This window comes from Papaver somniferum, chromosome 7 (assembly GCF_003573695.1).
Source record: "Papaver somniferum cultivar HN1 chromosome 7, ASM357369v1, whole genome shotgun sequence".
NCBI lineage: Eukaryota > Viridiplantae > Streptophyta > Magnoliopsida > Ranunculales > Papaveraceae > Papaver > Papaver somniferum.
In genome coordinates, this window is record NC_039364.1 from 235,461,351 (window position 1) to 235,485,026 (window position 23,676).

Sequence of the window (23,676 nt, forward strand, 5' to 3'; positions counted from 1 at the left end):
AATTTCCTTTGCCTTTTTAACTTTTTTTATTTTAAGGACTCCAAGAGATTTATTTCTTTTTGGGTTCGAATATTTTCAATTGGAACTCTATTTTTGGGTCTACTCAAAGTTTTGGGTACATTTTTGGATTCTATAACCTAAGATGTGTAGTTAATATTTCATCAAATAATAACAAAACAAAATATTTAATTGAAAAAACAAAAGAGACTTGTGTAAACAAAATACTTGAACATATTTCTTCATATCTTTTTATCAATATCAACCGGCCTTTATATAGGCTTACAAGTGCAAACCCTAAGATAACTCCTAAACTAATTAAAACGTTAAAAGTAATAAATATTGCTAAACTCTAGGAATTATAAAAAACCGTGAATGGAGTCCTAAAGACTAGGATTACATTAGACTTTATTCAAAACAATTCAAAACCCAAATCCTAAAATTTCAAAAATCCTAATAAACCGATTGACCGGTTTGAATTAATTCCAACATCCTCCCATAATTCAAACATCTTCTTTGTAACCATCATCATTATCATCTTACATCATCATCATTAACATTATATAATCATCTTCATCAACATCATCATTAAGATAATTTCAACACTTCTTCATCATCAGATGCTCCTGCACAGAAATTTGCATGCTCCTCTTTTGGTTTTTCACGACATTATTTTTCAATATGCCCAAACTTTTTACAGTGGTAGAATTGCAGTGGCTTTTTGTCTTTGAAGTAACAAACATCAGTAGTGTGGTTTGTCCTTTTGCATATTGAACATGACTGAGAAGAAGAATTCTTACCCTTTTCTTTAGCCATAAGAGTTTTCTCTTCATATGATTCCATTTTCAGTAACCTGTTCAACCTTTCCTCATGTGCTTGAAGAGACCCAATTAGCTCATTTAAAGAATAATCAGATAAATCTTTGGATTCTTCAATAGCACCTACTACATGTTCAAATTTAGAAGGAAGGGAACGTAATACCTTTTCCACAAATTTTGATCAGAGAGTTCTTCACCATAGAACCTGATTGCATTCACGTTTTTCGTAACTTTGTCGAAAAATTTCTGCACAGGTTCACTGTTTCCCATAGAAAACTTTTGAAACTCACGACGAAGAGTTTGCAGTGGTGATTACCTTATTAGTACCTTCATACTTTCCTTGCAACACAGTCCATGCTTCTTTTGTTGTTCTGTAGTTAGAAATATTTGGAAAAATTGAATCATCCAAACCCTCTTGTATGAATGATAAAGCCTTTGCATCTTTCTTCACCTTTTCTCTCTACTCATTCCTTTTTGTTGCAGTGAGCTTTTCATCTAGATTCATTTCATCATAACCATTTTCTACTAATTCCCATAAATCATGAGAAATAAAAATTGTTCTCAACTTAATAGACCAGAATTTGAAATTATCACCTTTGAAAATAGGAATGTGTGGTTGCGGAAGCATACCATTTGTTGCCAGCTCCACAGAATCGTCTGGCTCTCGATGCCAATTGTAGAAAATATTTTATGAAATAACAAAACAAAATATTTAATTGAATAAACAAAAGAGACTTGTGTAAACAAAATACTTGAACATATTTCTTCATATCTTTTTATCAATATCAACCGGCCTTTATATAGGCTTACAAGTGCAAACCCTAAGATAAATCCTAAACTAATTAAAACGTTAAAAGCAATAAATATTCCTAAACTCTAGGAATTATAAAAAAACGTGAATGGATTCCTAAAGACTAGGATTACATTAGACTTTTTTCAAAACAATTCAAAACCCAAATCCTAAAATTTCAAAAATCCTAATAAACCGATTGACCGGTTTGAATTAATTCCAACATCCTCCCATAATTCAAACATCTTCTTTGTAACCATCATCATTATCATCGTACATCATCATCATTAACATTATATAATCATCTTCATCAACATCATCATTAAGATAATTTCAACACTTCTTCATCATCAGATGCTCCTGCACAGAAATTTACATGCTCCTCTTTTGGTTTTTCACGACGTTATTTTTCAATATGCCGAAACTTTTTACAGTGGTAGAATTGCAGTGGCTTTTTGTCTTTGAAATAACAAACATCAGTAGTGTGGTTTGTCCTTTTGCATATTGAACATGACTGAGAAGAAGAATTCTTACCCTTTTCTTTAGCCATAAGAGTTTTCTCTTCATATGATTCCATTTTCAGTAACCTGTTCAACCTTTCCTCATGTGCTTGAAGAGACCCAATTAGCTCATTTAAAGAATAATCAGATAAATCTTTGGATTCTTCAATAGCAGCTACTACATGTTCAAATTTAGAAGGAAGGGAACGTAATACCTTTTCCACAAATTTTGATCAGAGAGTTCTTCACCATAGAACCTGATTGCATTCACGTTTTTCGTAACTTTGTCGAAAAATTTCTGCACAGGTTCACTGTTTCCCATAGAAAACTTTTGAAACTCACGATGAAGAGTTTGCAGTGGTGATTACCTTATTAGTACCTTCATACTTTCCTTGCAACACAGTCCATGCTTCTTTTGCTGTTCTGTAGTTAGAAATATTTGGAAAATTGAATCATCCAAACCCTCTTGTATGAATGATAAAGCCTTTGCATCTTTCTTCACCTTTTCTCTCTACTCATTCCTTTTTGTTGCAGTGAGCCTTTCATCTAGATTCATTTCATCATAACCATTTTCTACTAATTCCCATAAATCATGTGAAATAAAAAAAATTCTCAACTTAATAGACCAGAATTTGAAATTATCACCTTTGAAAATAGGAATGTGTGGTTGCGGAAGCATACCATTTGTTACCAGCTCCACAGAATCGTCTGGCTCTCGATGCCAATTGTAGGAAATATTTTATGAAATAACAAAACAAAATATTTAATTGAATAAACAAAAGAGACTTGTGTAAACAAAATACTTGAACATATTTCTTCATATCTTTTTATCAATATCAACCGGCCTTTATATAGGCTTACAAGTGCAAACCCTAAGATAAATCCTAAACTAATTAAAACGTAAAAGTAATAAATATTCCTAAACTCTAGGAATTATAAAAACCGTGAATGGAGTCCTAAAGACTAGGATTAAATTAGACTTTATTCAAAACAATTCAAAACCCAAATCCTAAAATTTCAAAAATCCTAATAAACCGATTGACCGGTTTGAATTAATTCCAACATCCTCCCATAATTCAAACATCTTCTTTGTAACCATCATCATTATCATCTTACATCATCATCATTAACATTATATAATCATCTTCATCAACATCATCATTAAGATAATTTCAACACTTCTTCATCATCAGATGCTCCTGCACAGAAATTTGCATGCTCCTCTTTTGGTTTTTCACGACATTATTTTTCAATATGCCCAAACTTTTTACAGTGGTAGAATTGCAGTGGCTTTTTGTCTTTGAAGTAACAAACATCAGTAGTGTGGTTTGTCCTTTTGCATATTGAACATGACTGAGAAGAAGAATTCTTACCCTTTTCTTTAGCCATAAGAGTTTTCTCTTCATATGATTCCATTTTCAGTAACCTGTTCAACCTTTCCTCATGTGCTTGAAGAGACCCAATTAGCTCATTTAAAGAATAATCAGATAAATCTTTGGATTCTTCAATAGCAGCTACTACATGTTCAAATTTAGAAGGAAGGGAACGTAATACCTTTTCCACAAATTTTGATCAGAGAGTTCTTCACCATAGAACCTGATTGCATTCACGTTTTTCGTAACTTTGTCGAAAAATTTCTGCACAGGTTCACTGTTTCCCATAGAAAACTTTTGAAACTCACGACGAAGAGTTTGCAGTGGTGATTACCTTATTAGTACCTTCATACTTTCCTTGCAACACAGTCCATGCTTCTTTTGTTGTTCTGTAGTTAGAAATATTTGGAAAAATTGAATCATCCAAACCCTCTTGTATGAATGATAAAGCCTTTGCATCTTTCTTCACCTTTTCTCTCTACTCATTCCTTTTTGTTGCAGTGAGCTTTTCATCTAGATTCATTTCATCATAACCATTTTCTACTAATTCCCATAAATCATGAGAAATAAAAATTGTTCTCAACTTAATAGACCAGAATTTGAAATTATCACCTTTGAAAATAGGAATGTGTGGTTGCGGAAGCATACCATTTGTTGCCAGCTCCACAGAATCGTCTGGCTCTCGATGCCAATTGTAGGAAATATTTTATGAAATAACAAAACAAAATATTTAATTGAATAAACAAAAGAGACTTGTGTAAACAAAATACTTGAACATATTTCTTCATATCTTTTTATCAATATCAACCGGCCTTTATATAGGCTTACAAGTGCAAACCCTAAGATAAATCCTAAACTAATTAAAACGTTAAAAGCAATAAATATTCCTAAACTCTAGGAATTATAAAAAAACGTGAATGGATTCCTAAAGACTATGATTACATTAGACTTTTTTCAAAACAATTCAAAACCCAAATCCTAAAATTTCAAAAATCCTAATAAACCGATTGACCGGTTTGAATTAATTCCAACATCCTCCCATAATTCAAACATCTTCTTTGTAACCATCATCATTATCATCGTACATCATCATCATTAACATTATATAATCATCTTCATCAACATCATCATTAAGATAATTTCAACACTTCTTCATCATCAGATGCTCCTGCACAGAAATTTACATGCTCCTCTTTTGGTTTTTCACGACGTTATTTTTCAATATGCCGAAACTTTTTACACTGGTAGAATTGCAGTGGCTTTTTGTCTTTGAAATAACAAACATCAGTAGTGTGGTTTGTCCTTTTGCATATTGAACATGACTGAGAAGAAGAATTCTTACCCTTTTCTTTAGCCATAAGAGTTTTCTCTTCATATGATTCCATTTTCAGTAACCTGTTCAACCTTTCCTCATGTGCTTGAAGAGACCCAATTAGCTCATTTAAAGAATAATCAGATAAATCTTTGGATTCTTCAATAGCAGCTACTACATGTTCAAATTTAGAAGGAAGGGAACGTAATACCTTTTCCACAAATTTTGATCAGAGAGTTCTTCACCATAGAACCTGATTGCATTCACGTTTTTCGTAACTTTGTCGAAAAATTTCTGCACAGGTTCACTGTTTCCCATAGAAAACTTTTGAAACTCACGATGAAGAGTTTGCAGTGGTGATTACCTTATTAGTACCTTCATACTTTCCTTGCAACACAGTCCATGCTTCTTTTGCTGTTCTGTAGTTAGAAATATTTGGAAAATTGAATCATCCAAACCCTCTTGTATGAATGATAAAGCCTTTGCATCTTTCTTCACCTTTTCTCTCTACTCATTCCTTTTTGTTGCAGTGAGCCTTTCATCTAGATTCATTTCATCATAACCATTTTCTACTAATTCCCATAAATCATGTGAAATAAAAAAAATTCTCAACTTAATAGACCAGAATTTGAAATTATCACCTTTGAAAATAGGAATGTGTGGTTGCGGAAGCATACCATTTGTTACCAGCTCCACAGAATCGTCTGGCTCTCGATGCCAATTGTAGGAAATATTTTATGAAATAACAAAACAAAATATTTAATTGAATAAACAAAAGAGACTTGTGTAAACAAAATACTTGAACATATTTCTTCATATCTTTTTATCAATATCAACCGGCCTTTATATAGGCTTACAAGTGCAAACCCTAAGATAAATCCTAAACTAATTAAAACGTAAAAGTAATAAATATTCCTAAACTCTAGGAATTATAAAAACCGTGAATGGAGTCCTAAAGACTAGGATTAAATTAGACTTTATTCAAAACAATTCAAAACCCAAATCCTAAAATTTCAAAAATCCTAATAAACCGATTGACCGGTTTGAATTAATTCCAACATCCTCCCATAATTCAAACATCTTCTTTGTAACCATCATCATTATCATCGTACATCATCATCATTAATATAATCATCTTCATCAACATCATCATTAAGATAATTTCAACACTTCTTCATCATCAGATGCTCCTGCACAGAAATTTGCATGCTCCTCTTTTGGTTTTTCACGACATTATTTTTCAATATGCCCAAACTTTTTACAGTGGTAGAATTGCAGTGGCTTTTTGTCTTTGAAGTAACAAACATCAGTAGTGTGGTTTGTCCTTTTGCATATTGAACATGAGAGAAGAATTCTTACCCTTTTCTTTAGCCATAAGAGTTTTCTCTTCATATGATTCCATTTTCAGTAACCTGTTCAACCTTTCCTCATGTGCTTGAAGAGACCCAATTAGCTCATTTAAAGAATAATCAGATAAATCTTTGGATTCTTCAATAGCAGCTACTACATGTTCAAATTTAGAAGGAAGGGAACGTAATACCTTTTCCACAAATTTTGATCAGAGAGTTCTTCACCATAGAACCTGATTGCATTCACGTTTTTCGTAACTTTGTCGAAAAATTTCTGCACAGGTTCACTGTTTCCCATAGAAAACTTTTGAAACTCACGACGAAGAGTTTGCAGTGGTGATTACCTTATTAGTACCTTCATACTTTCCTTGCAACACAGTCCATGCTTCTTTTGTTGTTCTGTAGTTAGAATATTTGGAAAAATTGAATCATCCAAACCCTCTTGTATGAATGATAAAAAGCCTTTGATCTTTTGCAACTTTTCCTCTACTCATTCCTTTTGTTGCAGGAGCTTTTCATCTAGATTCATTTCATCATAACATTTTTACTAATTCCCATAAATCATGAGAATAAAATTGTTCTCAACTTAATAGACCAGAATTTGAAATTATCACCTTTGAAAATAGGAATGTGTGGTTGCGGAAGCATACCATTTGTTGCCAGCTCCACAGAATCGTCTGGCTCTCGATGCCAATTGTAGGAAATATTTTATGAAATAACAAAACAAAATATTTAATTGAATAAACAAAGAGACTTGTGTAAACAAAATACTTGAACATATTTCTTCATATCTTTTTATCAATATCAACCGGCCTTTATATAGGCTTACAAGTGCAAACCCTAAGATAAATCCTAAACTAATTAAAACGTTAAAAGCAATAAATATTCCTAAACTCTAGGAATTATAAAAAAACGTGAATGGATTCCTAAAGACTATGATTACATTAGACTTTTTCAAACAATTCAAAACCCAAATCCTAAAATTTCAAAAATCCTAATAAACCGATTGACCGGTTTGAATTAATTCCAACATCCTCCCATAATTCAAACATCTTCTTTGTAACCATCATCATTATCATCGTACATCATCATCATTAACATTATATAATCATCTTCATCAACATCATCATTAAGATAATTTCAACACTTCTTCATCATCAGATGCTCCTGCACAGAAATTTACATGCTCCTCTTTTGGTTTTTCACGACGTTATTTTTCAATATGCCGAAACTTTTACACTGGTAGAATTGCAGTGGCTTTTTGTCTTTGAAATAACAAACATCAGTAGTGTGGTTTGTCCTTTTGCATATTGAACATGACTGAGAAGAAGAATTCTTACCCTTTTCTTTAGCCATAAGAGTTTCTCTTCATATGATTCCATTTTCAGTAACCTGTTCAACCTTTCCTCATGTGCTTGAAGAGACCCAATTAGCTCATTTAAAGAATAATCAGATAAATCTTTGGATTCTTCAATAGCAGCTACTACATGTTCAAATTTAGAAGGAAGGGAACGTAATACCTTTTCCACAAATTTTGATCAGAGAGTTCTTCACCATAGAACCTGATTGCATTCACGTTTTTCGTAACTTTGTCGAAAAATTTCTGCACAGGTTCACTGTTTCCCATAGAAAACTTTTGAAACTCACGATGAAGAGTTTGCAGTGGTGATTACCTTATTAGTACCTTCATACTTTCCTTGCAACACAGTCCATGCTTCTTTTGCTGTTCTGTAGTTAGATATTTGGAAATTGAATCATCCAAACCCTCTTGTATGAATGATAAAGCCTTTGCATCTTCTTCACCTTTTCTCTCTACTCATTCTTTTTGTTGCAGTGAGCCTTTCATCGATCTTCATCATAACCATTTTCTACTAATCCCAAATCTGTGAAATAAAAAAATTCTCAACTTATAGACCAGAATTTGAAATTATCACCTTTGAAAATAGGTGTGGTTGCGGAAGCATACCATTTGTTACCAGCTCCACAGAATCGTCTGGCTCTCGATGCCAATTGTAGGAAATATTTATGAAATAACAAACAAATATTTATATTGAATAAACAAAGAGACTTGTGTAACAAATACTTGAAATATTTTCTATTTTTTATCAATATCAACCGGCCTTTATATAGGCTTACAAGTGCAAACCCTAAGATAAATCCTAAACTAATTAAAACGTAAAGTAATAAATATTCCTAAATCTAGGAATAAAAACCGTGAATGGAGTCCTAAAGACTAGGATTAAATTAGACTTTATTCAAACAATTCAAAACCCAATCCTAAAATTTCAAAATCCTAATAAAACCGATTGACCGGTTTGAATAATTCCAACTCTCCCATAATTAACATCTTCTTTGTAAACATCATCATTATCATCGTACATCATCATCAACATATAATCATCTTCATCAACATCATCATTAAGATAATTTCAACACTTCTTCATCATCAGATGCTCCTGCACAGAAATTTACATGCTCCTCTTTTGGTTTTTCACGACGTTATTTTTCAATATGCCCAAACTTTTTACAGTGGTAGAATTGCAGTGGCTTTTTGTCCTTGAAGTAACAAAAATCAGTAGTGTGGTTTGTCCTTTTGCATATTGAACATGACTGAGAAGAAGAATTCTTACCCTTTTCTTTAGCCATAAGAGTTTTCTCTTAATATGATTCCATTTTCAGTAACCTGTTCAACCTTTCCTCATGTGCTTGAAGAGACCCAATTAGCTCATTTAAAGAATAAACAGATTAATCTTTGGATTCTTCAATAGCAGCTACTACATGTTCAAATTTAGAAGGAAGGGAACGTAATACCTTTTCTACAAATTTTGATCAGAGAGTTCTTCACCATAGAACCTGATTGCATTCACGTTTTTCGTAACTTTGTCGAAAAATTTCTGCACAGGTTCACTGTTTCCCATAGAAAACTTTTGAAACTCACGACGAAGAGTTTGCAGTGGTGATTACCTTATTAGTACCTTCATACTTTCCTTGCAACACAGTCCATGCTTCTTTTGCTGTTCTGTAGTTAGAAATATTTGGAAATATTGAATCATCCAAACCCTCTTGTATGAATGATAAAGCCTTTGCATCTTTCTTCACCTTTTCTCTCTACTCATTCCTTTTTGTTGCAGTGAGCCTTTCATCTAGATTCACTTCATCATAACCATTTTCTACTAATTCCCATAAATCATGAGAAATAAAATTTGTTCTCAACTTAATAGACCAGAATTTGAAATTATCACCTTTGAAAATAGGAATGTGTGGTTGCGGAAGCGTACCATTTGTTGCCAGCTCCACAGAATCGTCTGGCTCTCGATGCCAATTGTAGGAAATATTTTATGAAATAACAAAACAAAATATTTAATTGAATAAACAAAAGAGACTTGTGTAAACAAAATAGTTGAACATATTTCTTCATATCTTTTTATCAATATCAACCGTCCTTTATATAGGCTTACAAGTGCAAACCCTAAGATAAATCCTAAACTAATTAAAACGTTAAAGTAACAAATATTCCTAAACTCTAGGAATTATAAAAAACCGTGAATGGAGTCCTAAAGACTAGGATTACATTAGACTTTATTCAAAAAAATTCAAAACCCAAACCCTAAAATTTCAAAAATGCTAATAAATTAATTGACCGGTTTGAATTAATTCCAACAAGATGCACCTAGGGAAATTTTTCCCTGATTTTGTGTGCGCTTACCCTCGATGATAATTGGCCGAATTTAGGAGGCCTTCTATAAGGTGACTAAATGGATTTTTTCCGTCACATTCTCATGGTCTTCTTTTTTTTATCAATATTTTTTTTTTGATTTTGTCAAAATTTGATCGTTTTTGAAGTTTTTTCCTTCAATTTTCAATCTAATCCGAACTTTACTGTTGTATTCGTTGTCAATTTCAGGTCAATGATCAAAAATGATGTATAACAACCTGGAATTAGATTGAATTAAAAAATCAGGAATGATGATGATTTTCAATTTTGAAATAAATCCATCAAATCTAGCTAATTACAATGAATTTGTATCAAATTGCTTAACAAAAACGAACTTAATTACAACCCAATTGACCAATTTCATAAATCATACTGTCTAATTACAAGTTATTTGATCTCTGTAAAAAAGAAACAGAGTTCTTTACCCAGAAATTTCGGGTTAAGAAGAAGGAGTTTGGGCCGGGTAAATCCGGATCTTTCCCATAATGAAAATACCACCAAATACTATTCTCACCCGTTTCTTCTCTTAATTTGAGGATTTTGTTACTTGAAATCAAGGATCGTTAATCACTTACCGGACCGTCAACTGGTGCTTCTGGAATGGATTTGTAATTCTTGCTGATGATATTGATAAATACACCGCAACAGTGCAACCTTCCAGTGCCGTCTCAAACATTTTAGAGGCTTGGGGCGAGCATTCATAAAAGGGCCTTCTTATATGTATAATATAGACAAAACATAATTGATACATATACCATCGGTTGATGCATGTACGTAATAAAAGTCTAATAAGGGGTCAAAAAATAACTAAAGTTCAATGGTAAAAGGTAGCTGTCTAAAAGATTAAAAACATCTTTGAAACACCACCAACATCGCGAAGGGAAGAGGAGCTAATCTATAAGGACTACTATCATCAAATGTTAGAGCATTGCTCGGTCGAACTCGCATGCGTTGCTATCTCAAGCATGTTTGTCAATGTTAGTGATCAAAACTATAAGTCTTGATTTTCTAGCATATATAGCTAAAGGTCTCGGACTACGATAGAAAGTGTAGTTGAGCTCAAGAATCCATGGCAATCATCATACAAGACGAAGGACTACTCAAGGAACTGGTGGATCTTCATCGACTAACAGGTATGTGGAGACTTGAACTTATCTGTCACTCAAAAGTTTATCTACTCTATCTCCTACACTTGAGACAAAAGTCTTTCATTATAAAAGTTTGCTATTTCGAGCCGAGTGTAACTCGCCTATATATTTCTTGAAATATTTGTTGGTAAGATTTCGCTTTTGCCAAATTCATCTTTACTTAGTGACGAATGTCATGTTATGTTTCAATCACTTTGGAAATTTCTTTGTCGAAAAGTTGTTTGTGAATAACGACTATATAACGTCCTCTGAGAATGTTTCAATGAATGAAATGAGAGTTTAGATTACATAACCATCGGTAGGATATAAGCATTGTTGTAGAAACACATATATGTATAAGTCCTTATTCCTTGAACCAAAGTTTGCGAACTTTGTTGATCAAGAGAAACGGAATGTGGCGTGGGCCATATCCGCGAACTAGCGGAAGTTCTCGACCCGAGAATTTCTGCTGGAATTTGTGAACTCCTTCCGTGAGCTTAAGTCCGCGAACCCAGTCCGCAAACTTGAGCAGGTTATATCTAAAATCGGTTGTTCTTGAACTCATGTTTGTATAAACTAAGGAATGCTTTTGCAAACCTTGGTTATAAAGTTCATGAACCGATTCGAGTGAATCAAACCGTTTTTGCTTCGTTTGTGTCATGTGTAGTTACATAAGATCTAAGCAATTGAACAACTCTCTAACTAGTTCATTTGAGTCATTTGAACTAGTTATGGTGAAGAAGAATATGTTGGATATGAAAGTAATCATATGGCTAACCATTTGGTTAAAAAGCTAATTTTTTGATCCAATGGTTGAGAAATATTAGCTTGAATTTAATCAGGTTTTCATCTAACGGTGAATATTGAATGCTTTGTACCAAGTTAACATTAATTGCAAACCCTGATTTGAAAGACTATATAAAGGAGAACTCTAGCAACTGGGAAACCTAATCCCCACACCTTACGTGTGATACTAGTTTCATAGATAGAGTCGATTCTCCTTTAACCTTTGGTTTCTTCTTCTAAAACCAGGTTAACGACTTAAAGACTTCATTGGGATTATGAAGCCAGACCGATACTACTTTTCTTGTAGTTGTGTGATCTGATCTTGCATCTTTTATCGTTACGAGTACAATTGTAATAATTGGTTCGAGATTTATATCTCTGATAGGCAAGATATAAAAGTAATCACAAACACTTCGTCTCATCGTTTGTGATTCCACAATATCTTTTTTCGCTGCGTCGATTAGGATTATTTTGAGGTGATTCATAATACTAGGTTGTTCTTCGGGAATATAAGTCTGGTTTATCAATTGGTTCATGTTAACCTTGATTTATCAAAAGACGGAAGAAAACTCATAGGTATATTCGTGGGAGACGGATTTATCTATTACCGTAGACTTTTCTGTGTGATACATATTTGTTTATTAAAGTCTTCGACTTTGGGTCGTAGAAACTCTTAGTTGTGGGTGCGATCAGCTAAGGGAATCAAGTACGTAGCATCCTGCTGGGATTAGAGACGTAGGAGCATAACTGTACCTTGGATCAGTGTGAGATTGATTGGGGTTCAACTACAGTCCAGACCGAAATTAGTTTGGAGTAGGCTAGTGTCTGTAGCGGCTTAATACAGTGTATGTTCAATCTGGACTAGGTCCCGGGATTTTTTGCATTTGCGGTTTCCTCGTTAACAAAATTTTGGTGTATGTGTTATTTCTTTTTCGCATTATATTTTGTTATATAATTGAAATATCACAGGTTGTGCGTTGTTCAATCAATTAGAATATCCAACCTTTTGGTTGTTGATTTAAATTGATTGACACTTGGATATTGGTCTTTGGTACCATCCAAGTTATCTCTCTAGTATTTGATAAAGACTCGCAGATTTCTATTTGCTTGAGTATATATCAAATCGAGAGATTGAGATATAAACTCTTTGATATACTTTTTATCTAGATTGAGTCTGACTGTCTAGTTGATTCTCTAGAAAGTATATTGGAGTTTGTCCATACATATTGCTAAGCGAAATCTTGGGTGTGGTTGTTGTACCCCCACTTTTTCAATTGGTATCAGAGCAGGCAAACACTCTAAACCTAATAAGTTTGTGTTTGTTCGTTCCTTAAAAACTGTCCCATGGGAAATTTCTTCGGAAGACTTGCTCTTGGCATTTGTAACGCACGCCAGAAGTCCTTAAAGATTGCTCAAGGATTATTATGGTTAAAACCTCCGAGTTCACATAACAATCTCACTTTATCTAAAAAGGAAATGTTAGATGATGAGAACCAATCTAAAAGAAAGAATAAAAAGTAGGAAAGATTGAGGAAATGTTTGTCACGCTCAAGGATATGAACCCTCACAAGATTAACTCTTGATCTCTTTGAGGAATACTATCGTAATGGATCAATTGATAAAGATCTATTTAGAGCATTCGAATGCGTTTTTAATCTCTTAGAAAAACTTAATTATGTTAAGTCTAAGAATCCTTCCGAAAAAGGTTTGTACATTTTAACCTTCGAATAATATTGTACAGCCTGGGATTCGGAAAAATATTCCTTCTAGCCAGATTAAACGAAGGATAGGAAGCTCTGACTGCCCTGATTATCATCATTACGTTGATTATATCACAAGGACTGTTCACACATATCAACCAGAAATGTTGCATGAGAATTCCTCTGCACATTATGCCTCTTGGTAACAAGCCTAGCACTACCCCATTTGTATATATCTTGAAATGGGGAAAGAAATGTTTGAGTTGTGTACAGTTTTGCTATTCTCTTTTAGAATACCAAATAAATATTTCGACTGCATCCATCGTCTCTCACAAAATTGTATTGTCATGCAATGCAGAGCCTTTGTTGTGCAACCGGCTAAGAAATTCCCACTTTCCTTGTGTGGGTCACGGTTCACAAACGGGTCCAAGCCCATTATTGGTCTTGTAAAGAAGAAGTTCGCGCACCCTCTTCTTCATCACTCGTCCGCGTACGTGAGCCTCTAGGGTTTTGTGTGTTTTTTCCTCCATTGAATCCTTCTTGGAGAAATTGAAAGAAAGGGTGTTCAAGTTTCACTCCAAGTAAGTAAATTCCTCTTGTCCTTTTCAATTTCTTAGATCTCATGATGAATTTTAAGGGCTCAAAAAGAAGCTTCAAAAACTCAAATATCTCTAGCATGAATGTTCCTTGTGACCAAAACTCACTTAGGATTAGGTTTGTGGATGATTCTTGTGCTAGTATTTTTGAAAAGATTTCATCTAAAGGTTTTATCCAAGAAAAGAAATTGGATCTCTCTAGTGGGCATGAAGAGGATTTAGCTTTTTTTAAAAAAATTCAAGCTTGGAAAGATCTTTGATGGTAATGGTCAAGGTTTTGATTCTCTCACAAGAATTTTCTATGTCAATATTCATGATGTTGATTTTAATAAGATGGAATTCAAATCCATGATAAATAGAGAAAGGTTTCTTGTTGATAGAGAATTAATTTCAAAGATTACCAACATTCCGTTGGGGAACGTGCGTATTCCTAGACCAAGTGATGAACGACCATCATGTGATGAAATCTCTCTTGGGATTTATGGCAAGAAGGTAGCTTGGAAATCATAAGAGGGTTGGTAAAGATATTCCATCAAACAAATTGGAACATGCTGGCAGGTGTGATTAAGGGGAAGCTACAAACCAGAAGATATCTGGATTTCAAGGAAGTTAATATTCTTACTGCATCTATTACTGTAAGGCCCCAAATATTTTCTCCGGTTTAATTCAACCCATTAGAGTTATAAATCACTTAAAATAACTCAAAAAACCTAAGTTAGAGTGTTTTTAACATTATGAGTCTTCCCAAGTTAAAATGTAGGGTTTTTATAGGGCGCCTGATAGCCTCAAGCATATGTAAGGGTGCCACAATAGATGTGCATGCATCCTTACACGTCATTATACACGTGTCGAATTATTGTGAAGTATCCAAGGGTACGTAAACTGGTCATTTGTCTAACCAAATGTTAGAAATACTATTTCTTCTTCATGTTTTTCTCTAGGGATTTATTCTTATTTTTTTCACTGGATACTTTGGCTTTGAGGACTTTTGGAAGGAAGAACTCAAGAAATTCGTTTGAAATATGGAGGAATCAATCTTGGATTTCAATGAAGATGATATCGCTTATAACCTCTAGAGTTTCATGGAAGGTAGGAGAATTAAATTCCCTCTCTTTAGTCTTACTCAATTTTTCCCTAATTATGGTTTGAGTTATTTGGATTTAACTGAGTTGTGATACTCGTGGTTTCCTTTGATTTTGGAATTATGGGTAGTAATTAAACAACAACGATTTCATGTTTTGATGCTTAATTTGGATTTAGAAATTAGGGTTCTTCATGAAAATTGGGGGTTTTACTCCAAATCATGTTTCTTTGCAAAAATATGAGTTGGGTATTCTGATATCTTTCTTAATTTTTGTTTAACAAACTTGGGAAATGAAATCTTGCATTACTTGATTGTATTCAACTTTATGAACCCTAGAATGTATGTTTCAGTTTAGATATCTTGAGATCCGGTGGTTTGATTTTGATGAAATTTGTATATGTAGTACTTTATTGTCCGATAGAAATATGGTAAAATTTTCTAGAAGATCAGATCATGTTTGCTACTGGAATCATTAGGTTAACTGAGACTGCAGTGTGCTGAATTCTAACTATGGACTGGCCACATGAATTATTTGAATTGACAACTGGCCATATGAATTATTTGAAATGGAAACTATCCATATGAATTTTAAAATGATAACTAGCCACATGATTATTTGAATTAGCAACTGGCCATATGAATTATTTGAATTTTTAACTGGCCATCCATGACTAGTATCCGACAGATACAATGTATCCTCACAAACGATGGAAATTTACTTGTTGGAAAACAATTTTCTGATTTGACGCCCTATGTAAAGTTGGAAACTCTAGTGGGATTTTCTGAGTATTATGGTATGGGACATATGCTCAGAGAATCCGAAAAATTTGAATGCCCTATTTCTCGAGTGGCGTATCGGGAAGTTAAAGATGCCAAGGGGGTCGTAACCCGACCCATATTGAGTTAAAATTTCTTGGTTTGTCACAATTACTCTAGAAGAGGAGGAGTTAAAAATACTATGGTCACCAATTATTTGGGTTCATAATGGTATCATAATCAAAATATAAAGATGTATTCACTAGTGGAAAATAGAAGTTTCGCGACAGCCAGGAAAAGTCATAGATACGAGTTGAATGACTTGTTTAAACGGTCGCGGAAGTGGTCGTTGTTTGAGCGTATTTTTAATCTATGACGTGGCTCTGCGTGTCGCGGAATAACCTATATCACCGACTGATTTTAACGGTGAAGGTGTTAATATTGACACTCATCAGTCATAGATATACATTTTAATGTAAAAAAAAAAGATTCGGATTGGCTGACTTGCCTGCACTAAATCTGTCTGAGATGAAACAAGTCTGACTGAGACCAAAATGAGATTCAAATTACAATGAAATGAAACCTGGATTCATAAATTCAAATGACAATTTATTTAAAAACCAGTATTCATTGTACAATTCATACAGGTTCAAATTATAAAATTTAAATGAAATGAAACCTGCACTTAGCTTCAAAACCAGAAAGAATTAATCCTGAATTTGCACCAATACAAGTATTAGTTGATAGGTTCACATGTTTTTATAGACAATTCTTAAAGACAAGTGCAAGTCAGAACACCCTAGTTTACAATAAGATGTTGAATCAACTTTCTTCGTTGGAGCCGCCTCAAAAATAGTAGAGAGACATGTTTGTTTCTTTGTTGTGAAACCGTCTCTGTCAAGTATAATATAGCCCTCAGCACGACGCAGGATTCCAACTGGACTTATCTGCAATATTTGAGATGAAACTAATTAATCGCAATGGTGAACTGAGGCAGATTTAACCTAAGGACAAATTGGAGATGTTAAGGAAATAGTATTACCTCTTTGTTTGTCGCGAAGGTAGTAATCTACTGCCATCATATACAAGACCTTTGAACCTAATTGAAAACTTGTGCTTCACAGAATTCTCCCTATCACCGACAAAAAAAAAACATAAACACAAGAAAGGAGATGTATTGATATCATCAATATCTACTTAAAGATAGTATTATAAAGATACCCTTATCAATAATATCCTGCAGAATTTGATATCACTCGGTTAAGAAAACTTCTATTAACCTAATGTGGTGTAGAGAAGAATCACAAAGTTTAAGGTTGTAACTGAAAGCAAAATTTCTTTGTTAAGACGTCAGATCAATAACTTACATATATCTTGAGCTTGTAATCATCCAAGAAAGGAAGGTTCTCAAACTTGTAAAGGACCTCAAATATCCTTTTTTGCAAGTCCAGAAATTTGTTGTTAGAGATTAGAAGGAAAAAATGACAAAGTCAAAACCAGCAAGCACTAAGTAAATGGACAGTTTATAGATCAGATGTAGGAATATTGACCTGGAATTCAGAGAGAATAACATCAGCATTGCCTGCAGCTGCTTCACCAGCATTCTGCTTTTCTTTCTCAACGTTGAATTTCAGCTTCCACGTTTTTTGTTTGTACTCTTCTGCACGGTCCATATCAAAATCCAAAGGCATTAACAGGCTCAAAATCAGGATTCATAAACTACCTTAAAAAGAAACAACAAAAACCCTTCAAGGCATTGAATCTAATTCCTACCAACACATACATCACATAAAATTATCAATATAGAACTACAATCACGAAAAACCTTAAACCCATAAAAAAAATTTAGACAACAAATAAAATAACAAATCAGTACCTTAAATTGAAAACCTAAATATCAATAGAGTCAGCATATTACAAAGGAAACTTACGTTGAAATTTTGTTGAATCCTATCAAATATCAAGGCTTAAAAACACTTGAAATAGATTGGTTTTGAAAAATCCCTAAGACTGATAATTGATATCCATACCAAAGGAATAACTTTTACAACAAACAAAAGTGGTGGAAAATTTATGCCTGAACATGTTTGAAAAATCAAGATGAGATTGGTAATTGGTCTTCTAATTAGTATGTGACGCCCCAACCTAATAACTTGCTTAGCTAATAAGATTATAAACTAATTGAATCATCAAAACTAGATTAAATATCTTAAGAATCTCAGTTACATAAACTAATCCCTAAAGAAAACCCATGTACTCTGATATTGTATAACTGAAAGTCTCTCGAGTGATATGAATATAATAATGTGTTGTTTTACAAAGAAAGAAAGAATACATACATAAAAGATAAAAAAAACATCTTCAGTTTGCTAAAAGCTTTAAACTACGAAAACAGATATCTTCACGTGCACCATTCCTTCGTGAAATTGAAAACTGAAGGGGTAACGAGTGAGAACATAATCTCAAAGGGGTGCCCAATAGAAACAAATAACTTTAAAGTAATCACTAGTTCACTTCATAATCTAAAGAAAAATAATTGAACAATCATCGTGCATAACGTGCATAAGAGTAATTCCCCATATACCTCGGTTATAGATATTTCCTCATCTGGGTCGTTTTAAGACATAAATTAGCATATAAAATAAAAATTAATATGGTTACATCATCTGCGCTATATATCTATGTTGCACTTCCCGTGCTACATAATATAACACTTCTCATGCTACTAGAACTTAGCAATGAGCTAGCTGTGGGGAGACCACAGACACTCCTCGAGGGGGAATCACGCAAGTACAAATTAAATTATTCACTCAACAATCAACAAAAATCACAATATAACATACATGAAAGAAAGGTTATTCTAATTCCACCTCCTCACATATTGCGTACCATAATAACAATATTCGTAAAAGACCATCACCGGATGATCTACAAAAGTGATGCTAGAACAAACAAAAAATATGTCATACTGACCTCGCCAAATAAATTTGAGAAGACGATAGTGGAATAACTCCAGATTCAAATAATAGCGCCATCCACGCAGAGAGCCCATACAAATTAACCATGATTCAGGAAACTACCATCATAAGTCCCGAAGGTTTTGCAATCAAGCATAATATGCAAACAAACGGATTCTCACAAGAAATTGTGTAAAAGTAATATTGAGAGCTGAAACCCCTATATAACGATATTGCCTCATCTGGGATAAAATAAACATAAAAAAAGATATAACATTTGGAGAATCCAAACAATGCATATTACACAACATACCCAATCAATTACACACAAATATGCTCATAAGAAATAAAGATACATCATGCTCGCATTTGAAATGAACTTAATGATTACAAGAAGGTTACAGAGTTCCCACCTGTTTTGATGACAAGCCATGCCTACCTTAAAATTCACAATCCACTAGTTCATACTTTGAATTGTTTGTTGTAAATTAAGACTAACAATTCTCCGTTTTTCCTGAACTAATCAGCTTCAATAACATCACCACCTCGCTCAGTTCATCAAGCTAACAAGGTTTTCATGAATCCATCACACAAAAGAACTCAATCCCTGAGATTGAAATCAACATGGAAGGAGCAGGGAAAAGCAGAAGAGGAGAAGAAAAAGAAGAAAGAGAAAGGAAATAAAAGATTGGTTTTTTCTTCGATCTGATAGAGGAGATAAGGTCAAATAAATTGATGAAGGAACCCATCACTTGGACATGGGCAGCCAGATCGGTCTAAAGCAAAAAGAGTAATTTGCCCTTCATACTAATGATATCTTCTTCGTCCGGTATTCGAATGACACGTTCGAGTAGCCCATTTCGCATAACTTTTCGAGATCTATCAAATGGTACTAGTTTCTTATCTAGATCGTTTTTAGATTAATTTATATTAATTAAATCGATATTAACTAATAGAGTCATTAGCGGTTAAATCGTCTCTTGACTGGTCAAATAGCGTTGACGAGATTGCAAATCCTTACATTCTACCAACCTTACAAGAATTTTCTCCCTCGAAAATTAAATCGATCTACCGCTCAATATAAGTACTTCTCATACTTACAGACGCACGAAATCTAACTCATTTCAAATGAGTTCGATCGAAGGAACATGAAATGAAACATAATTTACATGGATTTCCACAACTAAGATCTAAAGTTTGTAGCTTTAGGTTCAACTACGATAATATATATTCTAACAAATAATTATGTCTAAATTCTCCGAGGTAATATTTATTATTAATTTGATGTAGTTTCGTTTTTGTTATATATATTTATCCATATAACTAATCCAAATTTGATTTCACGTCAAACTAGATTATCTGATATTTATAACGCCTTTTCAATGCCATGCGCACCCTCTTCAAAGCCGTCATTACTCTGTTAAACCTTATTTCCAAAGCTTAAATCTAGTCGCTTAATTCATTAGTTTTGACTCCAATTAAGAGGTGTATTGTTAGGTCACCTTATACCGTTTGGTTTTATGCATTCATAGAAGGAACGACTATCAGATGAGTTATTTATAGCCATTCAGCTGCAGGTTAACTTGGCAGAACGTCTTGGACTAGCTTTTGTTGTTGTCTTCTTGTTAATTTTCTACTGAATCCATTAAAACACTTGCACAAGCACCAAAATATTTTAATGGATTCAGCAGCAAACAAGAAGAAAACAACAAACCAAGTCTAAGCATTAGTACTAGTGTTTGGGATTAAAGGGGTGAAAAAGTAGTAAAAGAGGAGGAAATGGAAAGATAGGTTTGGGGTAAAAGGGATGAATGAGTTGCAGAGCATGAGGAGGAAGAGGAAGAGGAAGAGGAAGAGTTTCTTTGTGATAGTAGTAAGCAGATGGAGACATGATGTGTATCATATGATATTGCTTTGCATTCATTCATAGATTGTAACTATCATTTGGTCCCTGTGAAGTAGCAGAAACAACTTAGTGTTTCAAAACACTAATCTTAAACAACTACAGATGGGAAGCTTGGTGGAGTGATTCGTCTTGTTACCTACCTCCTTCGTCGAGACCATGCGCTCGAATTTGGGCAGAAGATTTTTTTTTTATTTTTTGAAAGTCAGTTAATGACTGTTGGGCTGGAGAAGAAAAAAGCCCTCAATAGAGCTGGGCCTGTGCTGTCGTTACTATTAGAGCATTTCTCGGTCGAAATCGCATGTGTTGATATCTCAAGCATGTTTGTCAATGTTAGTGATCAAAACTATAAGTCTTGATTTCTAGTATACTATAGATAAGGTCTCGGACTAGGATAGAAAGTGTAGTTGAGCTTAAGAACTCCATGGAAATCATCATACAAGACGAAGGACTACTCAAGGAACCGGTTGATCTTCATCGACTAAAACGTATGTGGAGACTTGAACTTATCTATCACTCAAAAGTTTATATATCTCCTATCTTGAGACAAAAGTCATTTTTCTATATAGACTTAGATTATACACATTTGCTATTTCGAGCCGAGTTTATCTCGCCTATCTATTTCTCGAAATATGTGTTGGTAAGCTTTCTCTTTATCCAAGTTCATCTTTACCTAGTGACGAAAGTCATGACAAGTTTCAATCACTTTGAAAATTGCTTACTTTGACGAAAAATAGTTTGTGAATAACAACTATAGAATATCAACGTCCTCTAAAAATGTTTCAATGATTGGAATGAGAGTTTAGATAATATAACCATCGGAGGATATAAGCATTGTTGTGGAAACACATATATGTATAAATCCTTATTCCTTGAACCGAAGTTTGCGAACTTTGTTGATCAAGAGAACCGGAATAGTGGTGTGAGCTAAGTCCGCGAACTCAGTCCGCGAACTCAGTCCGCGAACCCAGTCCGCGAACTGGCGGCAGTTCTCGACCCGAGAAATTCTCCTGGAGTTTGTGAACTCCGTACGGGAACTTAATTCCGCGAACCCAGTCCGCGAACTTGAGTAGGTTATATCTAAAAACGATGTTTGTGAACTTATTCTTATATAAACTAAGGAATGCAAATTGCAAACCTGGCTATATAGTTCACGAATTGATTCGAGTTAATCAAATGGTTTTTGCTTCGATTGTGTCTTGTGTAGTTACATAAGATTACCTTGTAATTGAACAACTCTCTAACTAGTTCATTTGAGTCACTTGAATTAGTTATGGTGAAGAAGAATAAGGTTGATATGAAAGTGATCATATGGCTAACCATTTGGTTAACTATTGTTGAACCAACAAATGTACAAGTTTGGGTATGGTTACACAAGCCTAGAAACGTGCATTTTATTTGTGTGTAATAAGCTAGTTTTCGATCTAACGGTTGAAAGATATTAGCTTGAATCTAATCAGGTTTTCATCTAACGGTGAATAATGAATACTTTGTTACCAAGCTAAGATTGATTGCAAACCCTGATTTGAAAGACTATAAAAGGGAGAACTCTAGCAACTGGTAAACCTAATACCCACACCTTATGTGTGATACTAGTTGTGCTAAGATAGAGTCGATTCTCCTTTAACTGTTGGTTTCTTCTACTAAACCTGGTTAACGACTTAAAAACTTCATTGGGATTGTGAAGCCAGACCGATGTTATTTTATTGTAGTTGTGTGATCTGATCTTGTGGTTTCTATCGTACGAGTACAATTATAATAATTGGCTTGAGATTGATATCTTTGATAGGCAAGATATAAAAGTAATCGCAAACACTTCGTCTCATCGTTTATGATTCCGCAATATCTTTTTTCACTGCGTCGATTAATATTATTGTGAGGTGATTGATAATACTAGGCTGTTCTTCGGGAATATAACTCCGGGTTATCAATTGGTTCTTGTTAACCTTGATTTATCATAAGACGGAACAAAACCCGTAGGTATATTTGTGGGAGACGGATGTTTCTATTACCGTAGAGTTTTTTGTGTGATACAGATTTGTTTATTAAAGTCTTCGACTTTGGGTCGTAGCAACTCTTAGTTGTGGGTGAGATCAGCTAAGGGAATCAAGTACGTAGCATCCTGCAGGGATCAGAGACGTAGGAGCATAACTGTACCTTGGATCAGAGTGAAATTGATTAGGGTTCAACTACAATCCAGACTGAAGTTAATTTGGAGTAGGCTAGTGTCTGTAGCGTCTTAATACAGTGTGTGTTTAGTCTGGACTAGGTCCCGGGGTTTTTCTGCATTTGCGGTTTCTTCGTTAACAAAATTCTGGTGTCTGTGTTATTTCTTTTCCGCATTATATTTTGTTATATAATTGAAATATCACAGATTGTGCGTAGTTCAATCAATTAGAATATCCGATCTTTTGGTTGTTGATTTAAATTGATTGACACATGGATATTGGTCTTTGGTACCATCCAAGTTATCTCTTTAGTATTTGATAAAGACTCGCAGATTTCTATTTGCTTGAGTATATATCAAATCGAGAGATTGATATATAAACTCTTTGATATACTTTTTATCTAGATTGAGTCTCACTGTCTAGTTGATTATGTAGAAAGTATGTTGGAGTTTATCCATACAGATTGCTAATCGAAATACTGGGTGTGGTTGTTGTACCCCCACTTTTTCAATTGGTATCAGAGATGGCAAACACGTTTAAGACCTTACAAGTCTGTATTTGTAGCGATCTGACTCTATGGACGATAAAGTCTCTTGTAACGCTTCACCAGGTTGAAAAACCAATCGTAGAAAAAGTTCTGATAAACTGGTTATTCTCCAGAAAAGGTTGGATGAACAAATCCGGATCAATTATGATCTTGTTGCTGAAGTTGCGATACTTAAGGATTTGAAACCCATTATAAATC

General features: G+C 34.0%; 1 protein-coding gene across 1 annotated transcript; it reads right to left on the reverse strand.

Moving 5' to 3' along the window:
* Positions 1–666: 666 nt before the first annotated feature.
* Positions 667–17,594, reverse strand: LOC113296152. Its single transcript, XM_026544485.1, has 9 exons — positions 17,454–17,594; positions 16,412–16,486; positions 7,480–7,659; positions 6,203–6,330; positions 5,155–5,209; positions 4,821–5,001; positions 3,479–3,622; positions 2,140–2,283; positions 667–938 (listed from the first exon to the last, which is right to left on the reverse strand). Exons 1-9 carry the CDS (start codon positions 17,592–17,594, stop codon positions 667–669), a joined length of 1,320 nt encoding a protein of 439 aa, XP_026400270.1.
* Positions 17,595–23,676: the final 6,082 nt, after the last annotated feature.

Excerpts from the sequence above, each read along its gene's own strand:
- LOC113296152 (XM_026544485.1), bottom strand. The coding sequence starts at position 17,594 with ATGCCTTTGGATTTTGATATGGACCGTGCAGAAGAGTACAAACAAAAA. Across the intron at positions 5,002-5,154 it reads AGTATGAAGGTACTAATAAG|GTATTACGTTCCCTTCCTTC; the intron begins GTAATCACCACT and ends TTTGTGGAAAAG. Across the intron at positions 939-2,139 it reads TCTTATGGCTAAAGAAAAGG|GTGCTATTGAAGAATCCAAA; the intron begins GTAAGAATTCTT and ends AACATGTAGTAG.